Source organism: Motacilla alba, chromosome 6 (assembly GCF_015832195.1).
Source record: "Motacilla alba alba isolate MOTALB_02 chromosome 6, Motacilla_alba_V1.0_pri, whole genome shotgun sequence".
Lineage (NCBI taxonomy): Eukaryota > Metazoa > Chordata > Aves > Passeriformes > Motacillidae > Motacilla > Motacilla alba.
Window position 1 is genome coordinate 18,594,703 of NC_052021.1, and position 16,221 is coordinate 18,610,923.

The 16,221-nt window shown below is 34.9% G+C and overlaps 1 protein-coding gene across 2 annotated transcripts in view; it reads right to left on the reverse strand.

The window, feature by feature from the left end:
• The window catches only part of ERCC6 (ERCC excision repair 6, chromatin remodeling factor), a 44,982-nt gene that overhangs the window by 11,630 nt on the left and 17,131 nt on the right, over positions 1-16,221 (reverse strand). For both annotated transcript variants that reach the window (XM_038140789.1, XM_038140788.1), the window contains 5 exons: positions 13,931-14,089; positions 9,869-10,004; positions 3,007-3,177; positions 2,386-2,562; positions 876-992 (listed from right to left, as the gene is read on the reverse strand). In XM_038140789.1, the coding sequence (XP_037996717.1) occupies positions 876-992; positions 2,386-2,562; positions 3,007-3,177; positions 9,869-10,004; positions 13,931-14,089 (760 nt within the window). The remainder of the gene's footprint in view (positions 1-875; positions 993-2,385; positions 2,563-3,006; positions 3,178-9,868; positions 10,005-13,930; positions 14,090-16,221) is intronic.

Genomic DNA, 16,221 nt, shown 5'->3' on the forward strand with positions numbered 1-16,221 from the left:
TCTAAATCAAACTGATGTAGTGCACTGTGACGGGCAAGAGCAAAAATCAAATTTGTTTAAACTGTCTATGATCACATTCTTTAGATTAAGGAGCCCAGACTCTTTATTGTCTAGATACTAAAAAGTTGGTTAAAAATAGTATATAAAAATTAAAAAATTGGTTAACAAAATGTGCATATACACAGTATGGCCTGCTTCTTTATTATGTATCTTTCAGCACATCTTACAAAGACTAACATGTCTACTTCTCTTTTAAAGTGAGAAGACAGGTAAGGAGTCAGGACAGAACAAAAATGCCTGAAGCACTGAAACTTGAAGAAGAAGCTAATAATTACAAGTGAGTATTTGCAGGAATTTCAGTTAACCAATACTTTCAACCTCCTCTACTTTGAAGGAAAATGTTTCCTAAAGAAACATTCCATACCACAAGGCTAGTATTTTGAAAATTTATTATAATGTATAGGCCAGCTAGCTTGCAATATGAACAACTGCCAGCAAGTATTTCTGTACTATTTGCTGCCCAAATTAATCTTTCTAGGACAGGAAACAATGCTGAATTGTTTCCTGCTGTACAAAAGGAAACAGACAACTCATTTCAATGCTCTTGAGACCCAAGGGGACAGTATTAAGTAGCCCTGACTACACTTCATCTATCCTTTACTTTTTAGATAAGTGAGCTCATACAGACCCTGCAAGACAGCAGTAATTTAATACTCAGTACAAGGGTGAACAAACAGGAATCTTGAAAGCTCTACACCTTATCTTTAGTTAAACCAACGTTTTATCTGCTACTAGCACAAATTATTTCCAAATTTTCATAAAAGACACTTTTGGGGAGAGTGAGGACTTAGATCTAGTAGTGAAAATAAGCAAACCTGTTCATTTTTATCTGGAAGTGAAAGGCTCATTTTTACATCAGCCTTCATTCTTCGCAGCAAGTAGGGGTTTATGGTGTCCCGTAACACACAGGCACATTTGTATGCAGTTTTTACCTGAAAAAAGGAAGAAAACACACAAGTTGTATTTTGGTTATTGATATTAATTCTAGCAACTAGCAAAATTATATAATTAGCAAGAGGAAAATCCTAACAAAATTAGATAAAAAAAAGTAAAATATTTTTAAAATAAATAAAAAAATAAAATAAAATAAAAATAAAAGAAATAAAATCTATAGTTGCATGTTCAACACAACATGAATTGCAATAAAATTCATGTCAGCAACAATAAAACTGAGTAAGTAAGGCTTCCTCAGATACCTCAGATTTCTCTAAAAGAGACCAAAAGTAAGATATCTGATTTAGAAACCAAAGAAAGAAGTGAGTATAAATCTGTACAAAACCAAGATCCTCATGAAAAAGTGCTAATACATATATTAAAGATCAAAAAAGAAGCCTGCAGCAATGGCGGTTACCAGACAATAAGTGAAGATTAGTGTTCACTTGAGAGTTTAAAAAAAATCAGTGCAAGAAAATCCCCATGATGACAGAAACTAAAGGTCACTCCAGCCCTAAATGGAGTATACAGTTCTATAAGGGGTAATGGATGTGTGAGACAGGTATTAACTCTAATAATAGCTAAAAATACCTTAATTTGTCTTAAAACAAGACAAACAATATAATAAATTATTGATATATTAAAACAATTGAAAGGACAACTTAGTAAATTACTAATACTTATACAAGAGAAGTACTTAAACTTGATAAGAAAATAAAACTTCAGTAATGCATGCATGGAAAACATTACAAACAGTAGTTAAAAGGATACAAGTTTAATAGCATTTATACGAAACTTAGTCTGCAGATTATGATGCAGACAATTTATTTACTATCTAGTTAAAAACAGAAAAATATTTAAGCTGTCATCAATGTTGAGAACTGCAACTTCGAAGATTAATGGACATTTATTCAAAATAATTTCCCAAGTAATTTTTTGCTTTCAAAATTAGTTATCTACTTCCAGACTTCCAACACCTAATTTAGCTTTTTAAATTAAAAACTGTTTCTAGACTGGATTTAAGTATTCCTCTTACTACAATTTGCCAAAGCTTGATAGCAAACAGGAAAGTTCTATTTTAACACATCAAAATGTGGGACCTGTCACCTTCCACTACAATTTGTTTATCTTCATATCAAAGAACACTTTTAATGACCTAAACTTTAGGGCTTTTGACAAGAAAATCTTGTCTATAAGCTGTACTCCTGTATAAACGAAACAGTCTCAGTTGAATGATTTTTTTACACAAGCAGCAGTAATGCAAACACACAGCTCTTTTTTGGTTAGTATCTAGAACATACAGCATTAAGTACATTTAGAAGTCGGTTTAGAAACAACAGTAACAGCTGAAACAGTTTCCTTCAAGCAAAATTATAATTTGGATGCATTTACCTGGACAGGAGAGGCATTGCAATATCCTCCCATGGTTATTGGGACAGAAAACTGCTCCATGAACACAGGGAGTGTTCCCAATTTTCCTGGGAATATAAAGTCAAAGAGGGACCAGAGCTCCTTTAGGTTATTTTGCATAGGGGAGCCAGACAAGATGATTCGATGGGGAGTGCGGAACTATTAATAAAAACCACAAAACCAAAAGAAAGTTATTTTCATGGTTCCTCGTGTATCCTGCCTCCTACTTCAGAGGATATTCAACTTCACCATCAATAAATTCTCATGTCAAAATATGTGGCCTCACACTCATGAAAAAAACAGATTTCTGCAATACACTGTTCATAAACTGTTAGCAGAAAATTCACACCAGCAATCTGACATTTATCAGTACTGGTAAATTACTATCCAATTTAAAATATCTAATTTTTTCCTTCTACCATACTTGTGCAAATTTACCCATGTAAATTCATTAAAAATGTTAAGTAAGTTAAATAGTCAAATACAGACCATTGTGATGTATGCTTTTATTCTTTATTAATGATCAAACATATATTTTTATGATAGGCTACTAGATATTGGAATCTTCCTCCAGAGCACTTAAATTTATTTTTTATAAAGTACCTGCTTGCATGCAAGTGTGACTGCAGCATTTGGGTTTCGGATTTTGTGACCCTCATCCAGAATGACATAATGCCAATCATACGTGTGGATGTTGTCCTGCATCAGACGAATGTACGAGTAAGATGTAATTAAAATCCCATGGCATGAAGCAATTTCATGAATCAGTTTCACCTAAAGACAAAAGGTGCATGTTGTCAGTGGGACAGACACAGAGATTTGCTATCCGAGGTATGTATAAAAAATATTATAAAAGCAGATCTGTAATTTACTTTGCAAAAAAAATAAGTATATGCAAGATTTTGATTATACGATTCGTAGATCATCTGTGAAAGAATGAAGCACTTGAACACCGTGTTACAGCAAATCAGAATTCACCAAAAGCCTGGTCAGAAGGAAACAGTGTTTTTTATTTTCAATTTTTTAAAGACAATGTCTGAAAAAACAAACATTGAATTTAATTAAGGTAATGGGTTTCTTCAAGTTCTCCTATATTCGCTTCACAAACCCAGCTTTGTGTACTGCAAGCAAGAATGTTAGAGGAAAATTAAACAAGTGAAATGCTGAAAAACAAATACAAAAATCTATTTGTTTAATCCTAAATTCTGTCAAACCTTTCTCATTATAAGATTAACATAGTTGCTACCAATCTTCAAATTTTGTGCTTCTCTTGTAAGCTTTAACCTTTTCCCAAGTTTTTACTACCCTTTACAGCTGCAAGTTATGTGGGGCAGGGACAGTCTATATAATTTTTGACAGTGTTCAGGACTCGTCTTTATTGCAGTTATCCTCCATGTATAAATCTAGAGGAATTAAACAGCAGATAATGAGAAGGGAAAAACAGAAAGTACAACCACCACTAAATTTGCTAAAGTAAAGACAAACCCCTTATTACTAGAAGTGCCTTTAATTAAAACACAACCCACAAAAAACAATTAAAAACCAAACAAAAGGGAAAAACCCACGTCAAAAACTCAAAAACTCAGATGGTATCGATATCCATGACCTTTTACTGTTAAATTACTTACCCACACATACCCCAAGATTCAAAAAACTCATTTAACTCAAGATCTGCTTTCTGATTATCATCTCCTGATAAAACCACAACACATTATTTAATGTTGGTATCACGAGTCTCAAGAGAATATGTAATCTTTAGAATAATTTGCCCTACAGACAGAGCAGGATTTCTCTGCAGGTGTGGACATCCAAAGCTTAATTCTACCTGGTACATTATCCATAGTCTGCAACTTTTCTCAAGTCTCAGCAATGGTCTGTCATAGAATATTGTAGACATCACTACCCAAACACTTAAGACAAATCATCTCGGGTGATTTAAAATTAAAAGCTTGTAAAATATGTAACCTCTCCTAATTTTTGCAATTAATAGGGTATGTCTGCAATTAGTCTGACTTACAGAATGCTACACTCTTGTCATTAAAAGATGTTTTGTGAAAGTGCTGCTGTTATTATGGAGGCTCAAGAGACCAATCCCTCCTAGAGGGCAAACAGTGGACTCGTAGAAAACAACAGCCATAAATCACGCTGTCAGGTAGCAGAGAGAACAGAAGTGAAACACAGGCACATGAAGGCCATTCATTGTAAACACACCAAAGCAGAATCCTAGTCAGGATTTACTGAACCTGTAATTAATTAAAGTTTCCTTCAAGCTAAATTTTTAATAAACAAGGATTTGTGCTGACAATGAAGAAACAGAACAACACAATTTTATCAACTCACACTACAACATTTACTAAGTCTTATTTTACTGCATTGGGTACCTTTTCAAGGTTGCCTTCATTTTAAGTGCAGTTCTTGGAATAATTCTAAATATTTTAAAACATGCGAATGGATCTAATATTGGATACAAACTCATGAGGGTGTGGTATTTTATAATTTAAGCTATTTTACAATATTTTGTATATAAAATATATTAAAATATAAAACACATATATTATATATATATATATATAAAAATACATATATTTTATTTTTTTAATCCACAGTTTTCTTGCTTAGTTAGATTAATGCATGTCTAAATTTTATTTTTTCTCTGGAAGTATTTCAGGTCATGCACTGTTACACTAAGTTACAAAAAGTGTGCTTGAGAGAGAGAAATCCTACTAACACCACATTACACAGCAGTTATCTAATTTTGAAATTCTGCACTCTGGCCTTTATCTGATGCTAATGAATAGAGGAACACGTGAGTACAGTGAGTAATTATGCACTTGCATTTTTGCTCAGCACAGTACTTCAGGCCTTTGCAGTTCAGGGACAGTATTTTCTCCCAACTTTGGGTGATAAGTTGATGGTGTTATCTTGTCTTCACTGGAGCACATGAGATGTATAAAGACTGCATGAATTTTGGCAAGCACCATTTCTTAAGGCTAAAAGGTTAATGATTTATTCTAAGAACATATCTATGAGCAAATGCTTTTTGTCTTGTTGGTACCTCAATGTACCTACAAGTTTGTTTCTGAAGGTACAAAAACAGGACAATTTTTTTTGACTGACACTTACAGAAGTAAGATTTCTTCTTTTTTTATAGTATTTTAAAAATATTTAAGAGGACCTGAAATCTGAACCCTTATGTATTCTTATTAAAAATGGTAATTTTCTTAGACCAAAATGTGTATGTTAAAACTGAACTTAAAGACATAGACTAGTGATAACTACAAAATTCACTAAACATTCAGATATTTTGAGGCAAGCATGAAGTCACAGATAGTATCTAGTCACTTATCCAACCATGTATCATTTGTGAATCAAAAGTGCATTCTTCATCAGGCTTATCACCATCTCATAACCAACCATTAGGCCTGGAGATCCATAAATTCAACACATAAAAGCTCTTTATTATTTCCCTGTCCCAACAAAAAAACCTAAATGGCACCACCAAGAGGCTTCAAAAGAATACATTATAATGTTGAATAATGTAAAAGTTGCAATAAAAAGAGCTAAAACCCCACTTATTACATATTTAACAAGAATGCTACTTCTTGGAGCATGATACTAATTTTATCTGAGTTTCATCCTTAACTCAGAAATAGAGCCTTTGGCTAAAACACAGGTTCCACAGGCAATCCTACTAGTAACTGTAACCTGTGAAATTGACTTTTTTACATGTAGATTATGTATGTACTCTACTCTGAGGCTAGAAGGCCAAAAATGTTCTATGTGTAAAATCATCTTCAAGTAGATGGTTTCACAGCTGCAAGCATGAACTTGACAATTACTTTCTAGGGCTGCATTGTGTGTCCTGCATTTGACCAGAAAAAGGGAATGCAAAGTTACACATTCACAAACAGTATGTGACTAACATCAGAAGGAATTGTTAACCTCAGTGATACCTCTTCTAAAGATTAGGAAATTAGAAGTTCAGCCTTGAACTTAAAAAATACAGCCTCCTTCCATATGTGATATATTAAACACGATAACCGAAGTCCACGTTGCCTCTTACATTCTATGATTTACACATGCTCACGTGCCAACAGAAGTTTTAAAACAACAGGCCAAGCTCTTTGCTCAGAAGGCTTTTTCCCAACACTATTAAAGTTTTTTCTCCTTACCTTCTGTTCCATACCATAAATAAAAAGCACTTGTGATACACTACATTAGATTTACCTCTTTTTTTCTCTCAGGTCTAGAGGTCTCAGAGCACTCGATGTTTACAGATCAGATTTGAGTGTAAACCAGAGTAGGAGCTTAATAGCATAAGACAGCACTTCAGGACATTTAGCCACAAATGCTACACCTTGTTCAAACTGAAAGCTGACTTCACAGGGGAAGACTATTACTTAAGTCTGGTTCCACCTACTGCTCCAACTTAAGCACACGTATCATCCTAGAAGAGCTAAATAATCTTCTGAAATCACAAACAGTAATAATTTTTAAAAAGAACAAGCTTTACATTTCATCTGAATGCCTTAAACAAGCTCAAAAGTCTTGGAAATCCCTCCAACTTGCTACTGTGTTTTCCTTCCATTATCTAAAATACCAATCTGCTTTCCCTTATACATAGCTAAAGACCTTTAGTCATAGTCCAAGGGGTGAAATGAGAAATTTATACTTCCCTCCTTTACTGTCAAAATTTTCTACCATTGTTATTTTAGAAAAAGAATAACGAGTGTCTCTTTTGAAGCTTTGCATACGCTAAAAACTCCAGAAATATTATAGCAGTGAGATTTCTCAAAGACTGAGCTGAAACAGGCTGACAAGATTTGCAGCCAATCTGGTGCTCACAATTCAGGCTGTTATTTCATACTGCTACTGTGAAAATCGTATAACTGCTTGCAAAGAAAACCAAACCAGACTGGTAACAATCAGAGAGCCCTTCACTTACCACGTTGCCCAAAGCCCATTTGTAACACTAAAGAAGTGTCACAAACTGAACAGATGTGGGAAGTATTGCCTAGAATCAATTTATGATGAAACAATCAGAACACATGTCTTCCCTACTCTTCACTGTCAAGTGAAATACTTCTCTGGGCAACTTTGAAGAGCTGGGAGACAGACTCTTGCATCAATGCTTGTGCATCTTAGAAGGTACACCAGAAAATGCCTATTCATAAAACCATATGATTTCACCAATGCTGAAAGATTTAGTATTTGCTAAGATTTCAGGATTCCTGACAATGTTATGGGAAAAATTACATACATCATCTCACCTCCAACATAAACTTAAATTTTATCAAATGAAATTTCAGCTGTTGTGTGTTTCTGCTACGAAATACTGTCTTGCCTTATGGGACATCTGTCATTGCTTAACCCTTTTTCTCTGAAATTCTCATCCAATAGTTTTACAATTAATCTTTGTCCTTAGAAATCACCTATGCCTCCTTCATAGACTTGTAGAGAACAAGCTGCAATATTGGGTTTTACCACAACCTGCTGGCCAACTACTACAGGATAAAGTAGTCCTCAAAATCCATTATGATCTTCACTGTCTGACATCCATGTAATCTGGAGGACAATAATGTTCCTCCACTGGTTCAGAAAATTGTAGCCTCTTCAGAGGCTGAAATGACCTTTCTCACTCAAAGCCGATAACAAAGTTCAGTTCCCCAGTCCTCTCCTGGAGCTGTCCAACACAAAACTCTTCTCATTTACTTCATGATAAACTAGGATACGCAAATAGAACAGGTGAATCCTGGAACTGTCAGTTAATTCCAAACAAGCCTGTGCCACACTGAGACTACAGGTGAACAGGGCTTTTGGCTAAGTCAGATTAACCTCAAAGAACTTATGCAGTCTAACCACTATTTTTATATTTATTTATTTATTTATTTAACTTATTCTTTTATGTCTCATGCCAGAGCTTAAGGGCAGAATGGTCCCTGGAGGAGCATTACAAAGTTAAGATATGCAAAACTGGTCTTCTGCAATGCCAGAGATTATCAGCAGATGAAATTGCTGTAAGATCAGAACTAAAGTATCCATAATGTATTTTGAAAAGAAATCCTAGGCAGGAGTAAATCACCTGTCTTGTATTTTATGTGATATATTTTCAGTGTACTAGTGTTACTTATGCTAATTTATTAGTAGCAAACGTTTACTGCAGGTATAAGGGGAAGTAAAACAGGAAAGTTGTTTTTTTCCTTACTTTAGCTTGCTCTTCTCTGATTAAGAGGCATCTAGGAAAAAAATGTGCATGTGGTTAAGACCTCGTCAGTGACACCTGTTTAAAGTACTGCTGCAGCTCTTAGATGAGGAATTACGTTCAGTTCTCTAAATCTACTCAAAAGTGCTTACATCTTTAATTTTAAGTTGTTGAATATGCATTTGAAGGATGACAGTGGGAAAGTGAAATCTTGAAAACCTTACTATTCCTGCAGATGGAAAAATTTGAGTCAGTCTGTCAAATCCATTAATTAAGAAACAACCCAAAATAAGCATACATGTTTTAATTTAGGAAGACATGTGACCGTGTTATTGAGGTCAACAGACTTTTAGGGCTTGAAAACACACCAAGTTAATTGAACAACAGGAAGCTATTAGCACATTAGAGTGTGCTACTCCTTTTTTGCTAGGTACTGTAACTGCATCAATTACTTCAGAATACGTTTAATCAAGTGCAATTAAGTACCACATAATCTTAATGTTATTACAAGAAATTCAATAAATATTTAAAGAGAAATTTAAAAAATGCTTTGCTGAATCCTGAAAACTTATTTAAACATCTGAAATATAATGGGGAAAATAAAAATCTAAGTTTTCCTTGTTTTTTTCCTGCAAGGTACCAAAGTTTCAGACTTCAGACAAGTCAGGCTTTCCAACTTAAGAAACAGAGTAAGAACATGCATACGAAGAGGCTGTCAAAGAAAATGGAAAGACAGAAAGGGCACTGCTTGAAACAATGTAAACTAACAAAGTTATTCTGTCATTAAAGAAAATGAGACTGAGTGATACCAACTGACAGCCACCAACTGAAGAGAAATTACTCATGCATGCAAAACACACTAGATATCAGATCAATGATAGTGATGCAAAGAAATGCAAGAAGGGAATTCACAAGTGCTACAAGCATTTATCTGATGTACAAGCAGTCTAGTCAAACTCCTAGCATGGACTACAGCACAAGGAAAACTCAAGCAAAAAACCTGTTACTATGTTTAATTTGTTCAGGCAATACAAAGTCTTCATCATAATAAACATGTATTCTATGTCAACCCCCTTTTAGTCCAGTTTACTATGAAATCTATACAAGACAATGAACGTTTTGTTCTTTTAATACATTCAGAGAAAGGGCACAAGAAGCCCTTTCCTACACAGAAGCATTAAGCAATTAAGCATCAGGGGATTTTTTTTGCTAGTGACAGAAAAAAAAGGCCTCAAGAATTACAAAATGAACACCAATCATTACCTTACTCTTTGTATAAGAACCAGTTTCATGGAGCACAGCAACTCTAAATGGAGGCCACCAAGTGTGGAATTCTTTTACCCACTGATGCAACACAGTAGCTGGACAGACAATCACTGTTGGACCCAATCCCTGGTACCTAAAATAGAGTATTCAAGGAAAAAAACCGTTGATGTGACATAAATAATCTGTATTAAGTGGCTCATTAAAATACACACATATTAAAATGACATACTTTACGGTTTAAGTGGAATAAGAGAGCTATGGAAATTAATTGGCAATTTGTTTTCCTGGAAGTCTGTTTTTTAAAGGAAGATGAAGAGGGTACTGCTAAAAGAATCCACTCATTGAACAGTTAATGGATGCATCTATCATGCTAAACAGGAATAGAAAAGCTCCAAACAATAAGGCATAAGGGAACTTCCTCTTGTGATATTACAAATCAGGTTTTAGTGACTGCTGTTTCTATAAGCGAAAAGAAATCATTAACAAGCAATTATTTTATTACTTCTATTATACAGAATGTGTAGCTAGAGTCTCACAAATGAACTTACACACAGGTGTTCTGCTTCATGTTGGTAATATACTGTACTCTCATCACCATAGTTTATTGATAAGACAAGGACTCTAAAGTGGCAGACTGTATCATCCATGGATGTTGAGATCTGAGCTTGGCTCAAACTGTCTCTAAGTTTCTTATTCGTAATTCTATTACTGTTTCTGAGAATTACTAAAGAGGTCTGAAACAACATACTTTCTGTATATGAAGTTCAGAGCTGCTCTTAAGAAGGGAAAAATCCCTTGCACATCAGCCAAATAAAAAATACTATTGCCACAAATAAATACCAACAATCCTGTGAGAAGTATATTAAGTAGTGGTTACTAGCAAATATTTTTCAAATACATTTGCTCTTTAAAAAATAGGAAGAAAAGGACTTTGCAAACAAAGGCAATAGCTTCAGTTATCATACACTGATCTGTGTCTATGTACTATCCAAGTGACACTAAATAAACAATGCAAAATATCACAGTATACATTCAAGATCACACACTGATAGCAATAAAGGATTTCTCAGACACCAGCAACACTCTGTTCAAAAAAAGCCCAAACCCCCTAACATCTTCATCTTAATTCTTCAGAAACTGCTGACATGAAGAAACAATATTCTTTATTAAACGCTTATACATATGCAGAACAACAACCTGGACATTGCTTATTATGAACAATACTATAACACAACCTTACATGGTCTAATTAAAAAACTCCCTGCAATCCAAAGGGAAGAAAGAACTTGGAGACATGAAAAATAACTTCAACTATGCTATGAATCCAAATAATCACTGCTACTGCTCTTAAAAATAACTACAGCAAAAGAGAGACCTTTCCCAGAACACACTAGTTCCTCTCTCTTCGTGGGTAGTAACAAAATACATCTGTTTATTCCCCTGGTCTGTATTCACACAAGCTCACATGTAAGGTTTATCCAGATTTCCCCCCCCCCCCTCAGCTTACACAAAGAGTTCACACCTCCTTGGATCAATTTTCAGAAACTCCACTCCCTCTCTACTTGGCTGTGTGAAAACTCTTCTGTGTCTAGTCTGACTCTACCCACTTTCCACTAGCCAACACTTTATTATTCTCCTGAGAGCTTTTATTTATTTATATAAAAGAGCCATCTAGCTTCTTCCAGTCTGAGCTGTTCCACAAAACAAAACAAATCATATACCTCTCCTTGCTACACTTAGGAGGCATCCTTCATTCTCCTAATCACTGCAACACTGCAAGATCTGCTCTGCTGCCTATCCAATTTATATTTGCTTTCCTTGAACAAAGGTGACACTTAAAACATTCAAAAACAAAGTCTTACTAGTGCCTTGTACCAAGATAATAATACTGCCCTGTCCCTATTCCAGATATATTGTCATATTGTATTCTGTCCCTTTTTCACAGCTGCATTGTACTAATAGCTTATGGACAATGTCATATCTGGTCAATATATCCAAATCTCTTTCTTCTTCTGTTGCTTCTGGTTTATAAAGCCCAAATTCACAAGAATCCTTTATTTGTTGTTATTTAATAAGATGCAATTGGATTGCACCTAAGTTCCAATTCCTGCAACTTACTATCAAGAAAAAGCAAACTGTACTCATGCTCTATTTATAATCTTTAAACACTCAAAAAGTTAGCAGAGGAAAACACATTTCATTATAACCAAACATTGCCAAGGACTGGCAAATCATGTTTTCAAGCTGAAACAATAACTAAACCCTAGTGAAAATAAGAGAACAGGGCGGCAAGAGCAACACACTTTTTCTGGGGCAATGGATTTTTATTTACCTAAGCACCATGGAAATTAATCTCTGCCACTCAAAGTAGAGATTGAGCTGTTTATGTTTATGTCTCAGTATCCTGAAGAGCACAGATGGGTAAATAATCAGTGTATAAACTTTCTGTCAGTTTCTCATCTGATGTTTCAAATAAATGAAGGAAAGACTGTAGCGAAAGGATTTTGTTACACAGCAAGGTAAGGAAAACCAAACTAGGCTGGAAGACACTGACAGGGCTGACCACACAGCTTTGTCCCCTCAGTGCTGGCTTTGCAGAGACGCTGCCCAGGAAGTCTCCTGTCTATCAGACTACATTCTTTCAAGTAGAAACAAGTTAACCAGCACTACTGGTAACCAGTATTACTGCCTTTTCAGCCCCGGTGAGGAAAACACTTGACTATGAAAATTGAAGTTGTTGAGACTGTCTGTCTTACAGCATCACACACACAAAATCACCAGTATCTTAAACCTTGTTTCCTCCCATGGAATTACTGCCATGACGGACTCCATGACATGCACCAGCCAAAACATGAAACTCAATACATTATCTTACATGCAGAAAGAGCATTACAACTTGGGTGGGCAAATCAATTTTGGCCTTTTCAAAGTTTCACTGTAGTTTTGCACTATTTTAAGTGTCAAGAGATGTCCCTGAAGGATTTCCATCAACTCAGTGGTCTCCCAAGCGGGGTAGGGAATACAAAATAATCTGTACAATAGCATCCTTAACCAGGCAGCCATATTAAAGCAAATCAGCTGGCCTGAGTGAAGGACCTATGGGGTTTATTTTTATATTAAGGCAATAGTAGGAAGCAACTAGAGAGAAAACAGGAATATTTTGTCTTTAAAGCATTATTTTACAACTCATGTACAAGCTAAACATAATTTAAACATACCTCTATATAAAGGTAATTATTTGTTTAGTACAGTACTATGATAGTTGCTAAATTTCAGGTAGCTATTTACATCAGGTAAACAGGCCAACAGAAGTAAAAAAAACAAGTATTCACGCATTCGTTTGCAAATATGAGGACACAAACAAGTATCTTGCCAGTAACTCTACCTATGAAGAAGAAATTTTAAAGCATTGTTAAGTAACAAAAAACTACAAAATACCTTATAAGAAAGGCCAGTCACACTAGCATATGTTTTAAAAAGCAGCAACAAAAAAACCCAAAAGCAGATGGAAATTCCTCTGCATAAGTTACTGGTTTTACTCTTACTACTAATTTTTGGCATGGATAATTCCCTGCCCATCAGAAACTCTAACTTTCATTGCAAATCAGCTTGCTACTTCCTGTAAAACATTTACCTGGTGGCTTGCCAGAACAAATATTTTAATGTAAAATTTAATAAATGGAACTAAAGGTATTACATCTAATTTAAAATTCCATATTGTGTAAACTATTGATATTAATGTAATTGAGTTTGTAAACAATCCATTTGTGGAAGGTAACCTTAGACACTGTATTGACCCAAAATATCTAGCGTGGCTCATCTGCAAAATGAAGCATCAATGCCTGGAATTCATTAAAAGTGTTACATGTTTAATTTTTCCTGCCCTACAGCTCCATTGTCTCGTAAAATTTTTCCTTTGATGTCCCCCACTAAAAGAATTAAAGGAATATTGTAATTGAAATGTCATTAATAATTCACAGGACCCTCCTCCACCAGTAATACATCTGATGAAATATTAATTGAGCTCCACAGACTGACAGTCTGCAGAGAAGCACTTGCCTGTAATTTGAACCACGAGTCCTCATATTGCTGTAGCTCAGACCTGCCAAGAAGGCAATTATCTGAATGGTCTTGCCCAATCCCATCTCATCTCCCAGAATTCCTCCTGCCTGCTGGCAGTGCAATTCCCAAAGCCACCTAACACCTGTCTGCTGGTACCTAAAACAAGGAAAAAGAAGACGGCAAATGTTTGATAATACAGATCATAACAGAAAGTACTCATGAATTAATCATTTGGCAAGGTTCTCATACCAGTTACTGTAACATGCTGGATGTGTGTTTTACATGAGTGCTGTATTTACTAGGTCATACATTTTTGATGCTCTCAGACATTACATGTGACTTTCGTTCTTTATGCAACACTAAAACATTTCTAATTAAACCAACAGTCGTTGTAATTAGAGGGTATTTTATTTCATATATATTTTAAGTGCTAAAAGCAACTTCGAAAGTTACTCTTATGAAGCATCATCTTTTCAGAAAAGATAAGATGCAAGGGTCAAGTAAATAGTATTATTTGGAACATGCTCCTTGAAGTGAAGGAAAAGGTTGACTTGTAAGGGGTACAGACTTCATACTCTACTACAAAAACTGATCACATCTGCCAAATCATTCTCTTTTTAAACATAAATTTATTAAATAACATTTACTCTCTTTCAATGAAGAAAAAAACCAAGGCTAAGCAACAGAAACTATTGCAGTGCAGGGGATACAGCAGAGCATTATGTGAGAGCATCAGGGCAGTTTCTACTTCCAGTCCTTCACTGGAAATTGTACAAGCAACAATGTAAAATACATTCCACTTGAAAAAAGCAGTCCAGAAAGCAAGATTTATGACAGCAAGCTAAAAAGGTGAAGATAAGATGCTGGGTTGAGAAACACTTTAGGATATATCTTTTTATAATGACACAAAACAGTGAGACCAGTAGGAATAACATACCATGTGTGGGGTTAAATTGAAAACAAAATAATAAATGAAAAACCATACCTTTAAATCACATTTAAAAAATCAAACATGTTTCAGCACCTCAGTGCTTTGTAAGTCACAGGAAAAAAAAAGGTTACTGATAATTTTCTTGACAGCATGCATTTCTGGAGAGCAGTGCACACCAAAGAACAAAATGCTTTTTTTAAATAGGGGTCATTAATTTTAGGTGATTTCTTATGTGCATCTCAAAATCCTGTTTCCATCCTTGAACAAATAATGTTTAGGACTACTGACAGCTAATGACACTAGTGTCTACAAAGTACTATTAAAAATCAATTTGTGATGAGTTTGGTATGGATTTAGAGAATGCTAAATGGAGACAAACAAATGGCTTGAGTAGTTAAAAAAAGATGATCAAAGAACACATCTAATGGTTCAGACATCACACTATCTGCTGGTGTCTCAAAAGCATTATGTCACGAAGCCCTTAAGAAACCCTTTTATTAGAAATTAATTCACCTTAAAATGCAGCAATCTATAAAACAACTATGAAATGGCTTGCAGGATTAGCTATAATTGGATTAAGATGCTATCATTACTACATTTTATGAAGACAAAACATCTTCTGAAAAACATTAAAGAATTGAAAATAACCCTAATTCCAGTCAGAAGGTGCTCCCCCAGACAAATGTTCAGCATGTCTCTTCAGAAGACAACCATTCAATAACTTCCTAATATTAGCTTGCATTATTTTTTAGGATTACATACAGAGCTTTAAAAGTAGATAAATTTATAAACATATTTCTCCCTCTCTTTCTTTCTCCTGAGAAAGTTTCACAGCAGATAATTAAGCTTGTGAAAAATTCTACTTCATGGTTATTTAAAAACATGAAAGATGCAGGTGCTGTCTTTGTATGATCATATAAACATGCAGTGTAACTACTCAAAAGTTAAAGGAACACACCTTCCTTCCAAAACAGGAACACACCTTTTTTGTGGTTATATGGAAAGACAATTAATTCTTTTCAACCTTACACTTTGATTACAACATTTTTTTAAAAATTCCAAAAGTATTCTGGAAGTAAATAAAAATGCTGCTGGCCTTCCAAAATTGTTACATTGTATTGTATTTCACATGAGCAGTCATGCCGTGATGCATCCTTCAAAATTCACCACAGCAGATACCAGAGCTCAGCTGCATTGTTGCAGAGACAAAATTGTGTTTCAGATTTATCAGGGAAATCACACACTGGAAGCAAACAGTGATGAAGGCTGTTTTGTTTTTCATAGAGAGAGTGTTCTCGCAGGCTTATGCAGAGAAAAAGGCAATGTTTGCAGCTCTGCTCAGTTTTGTTCCACAGCA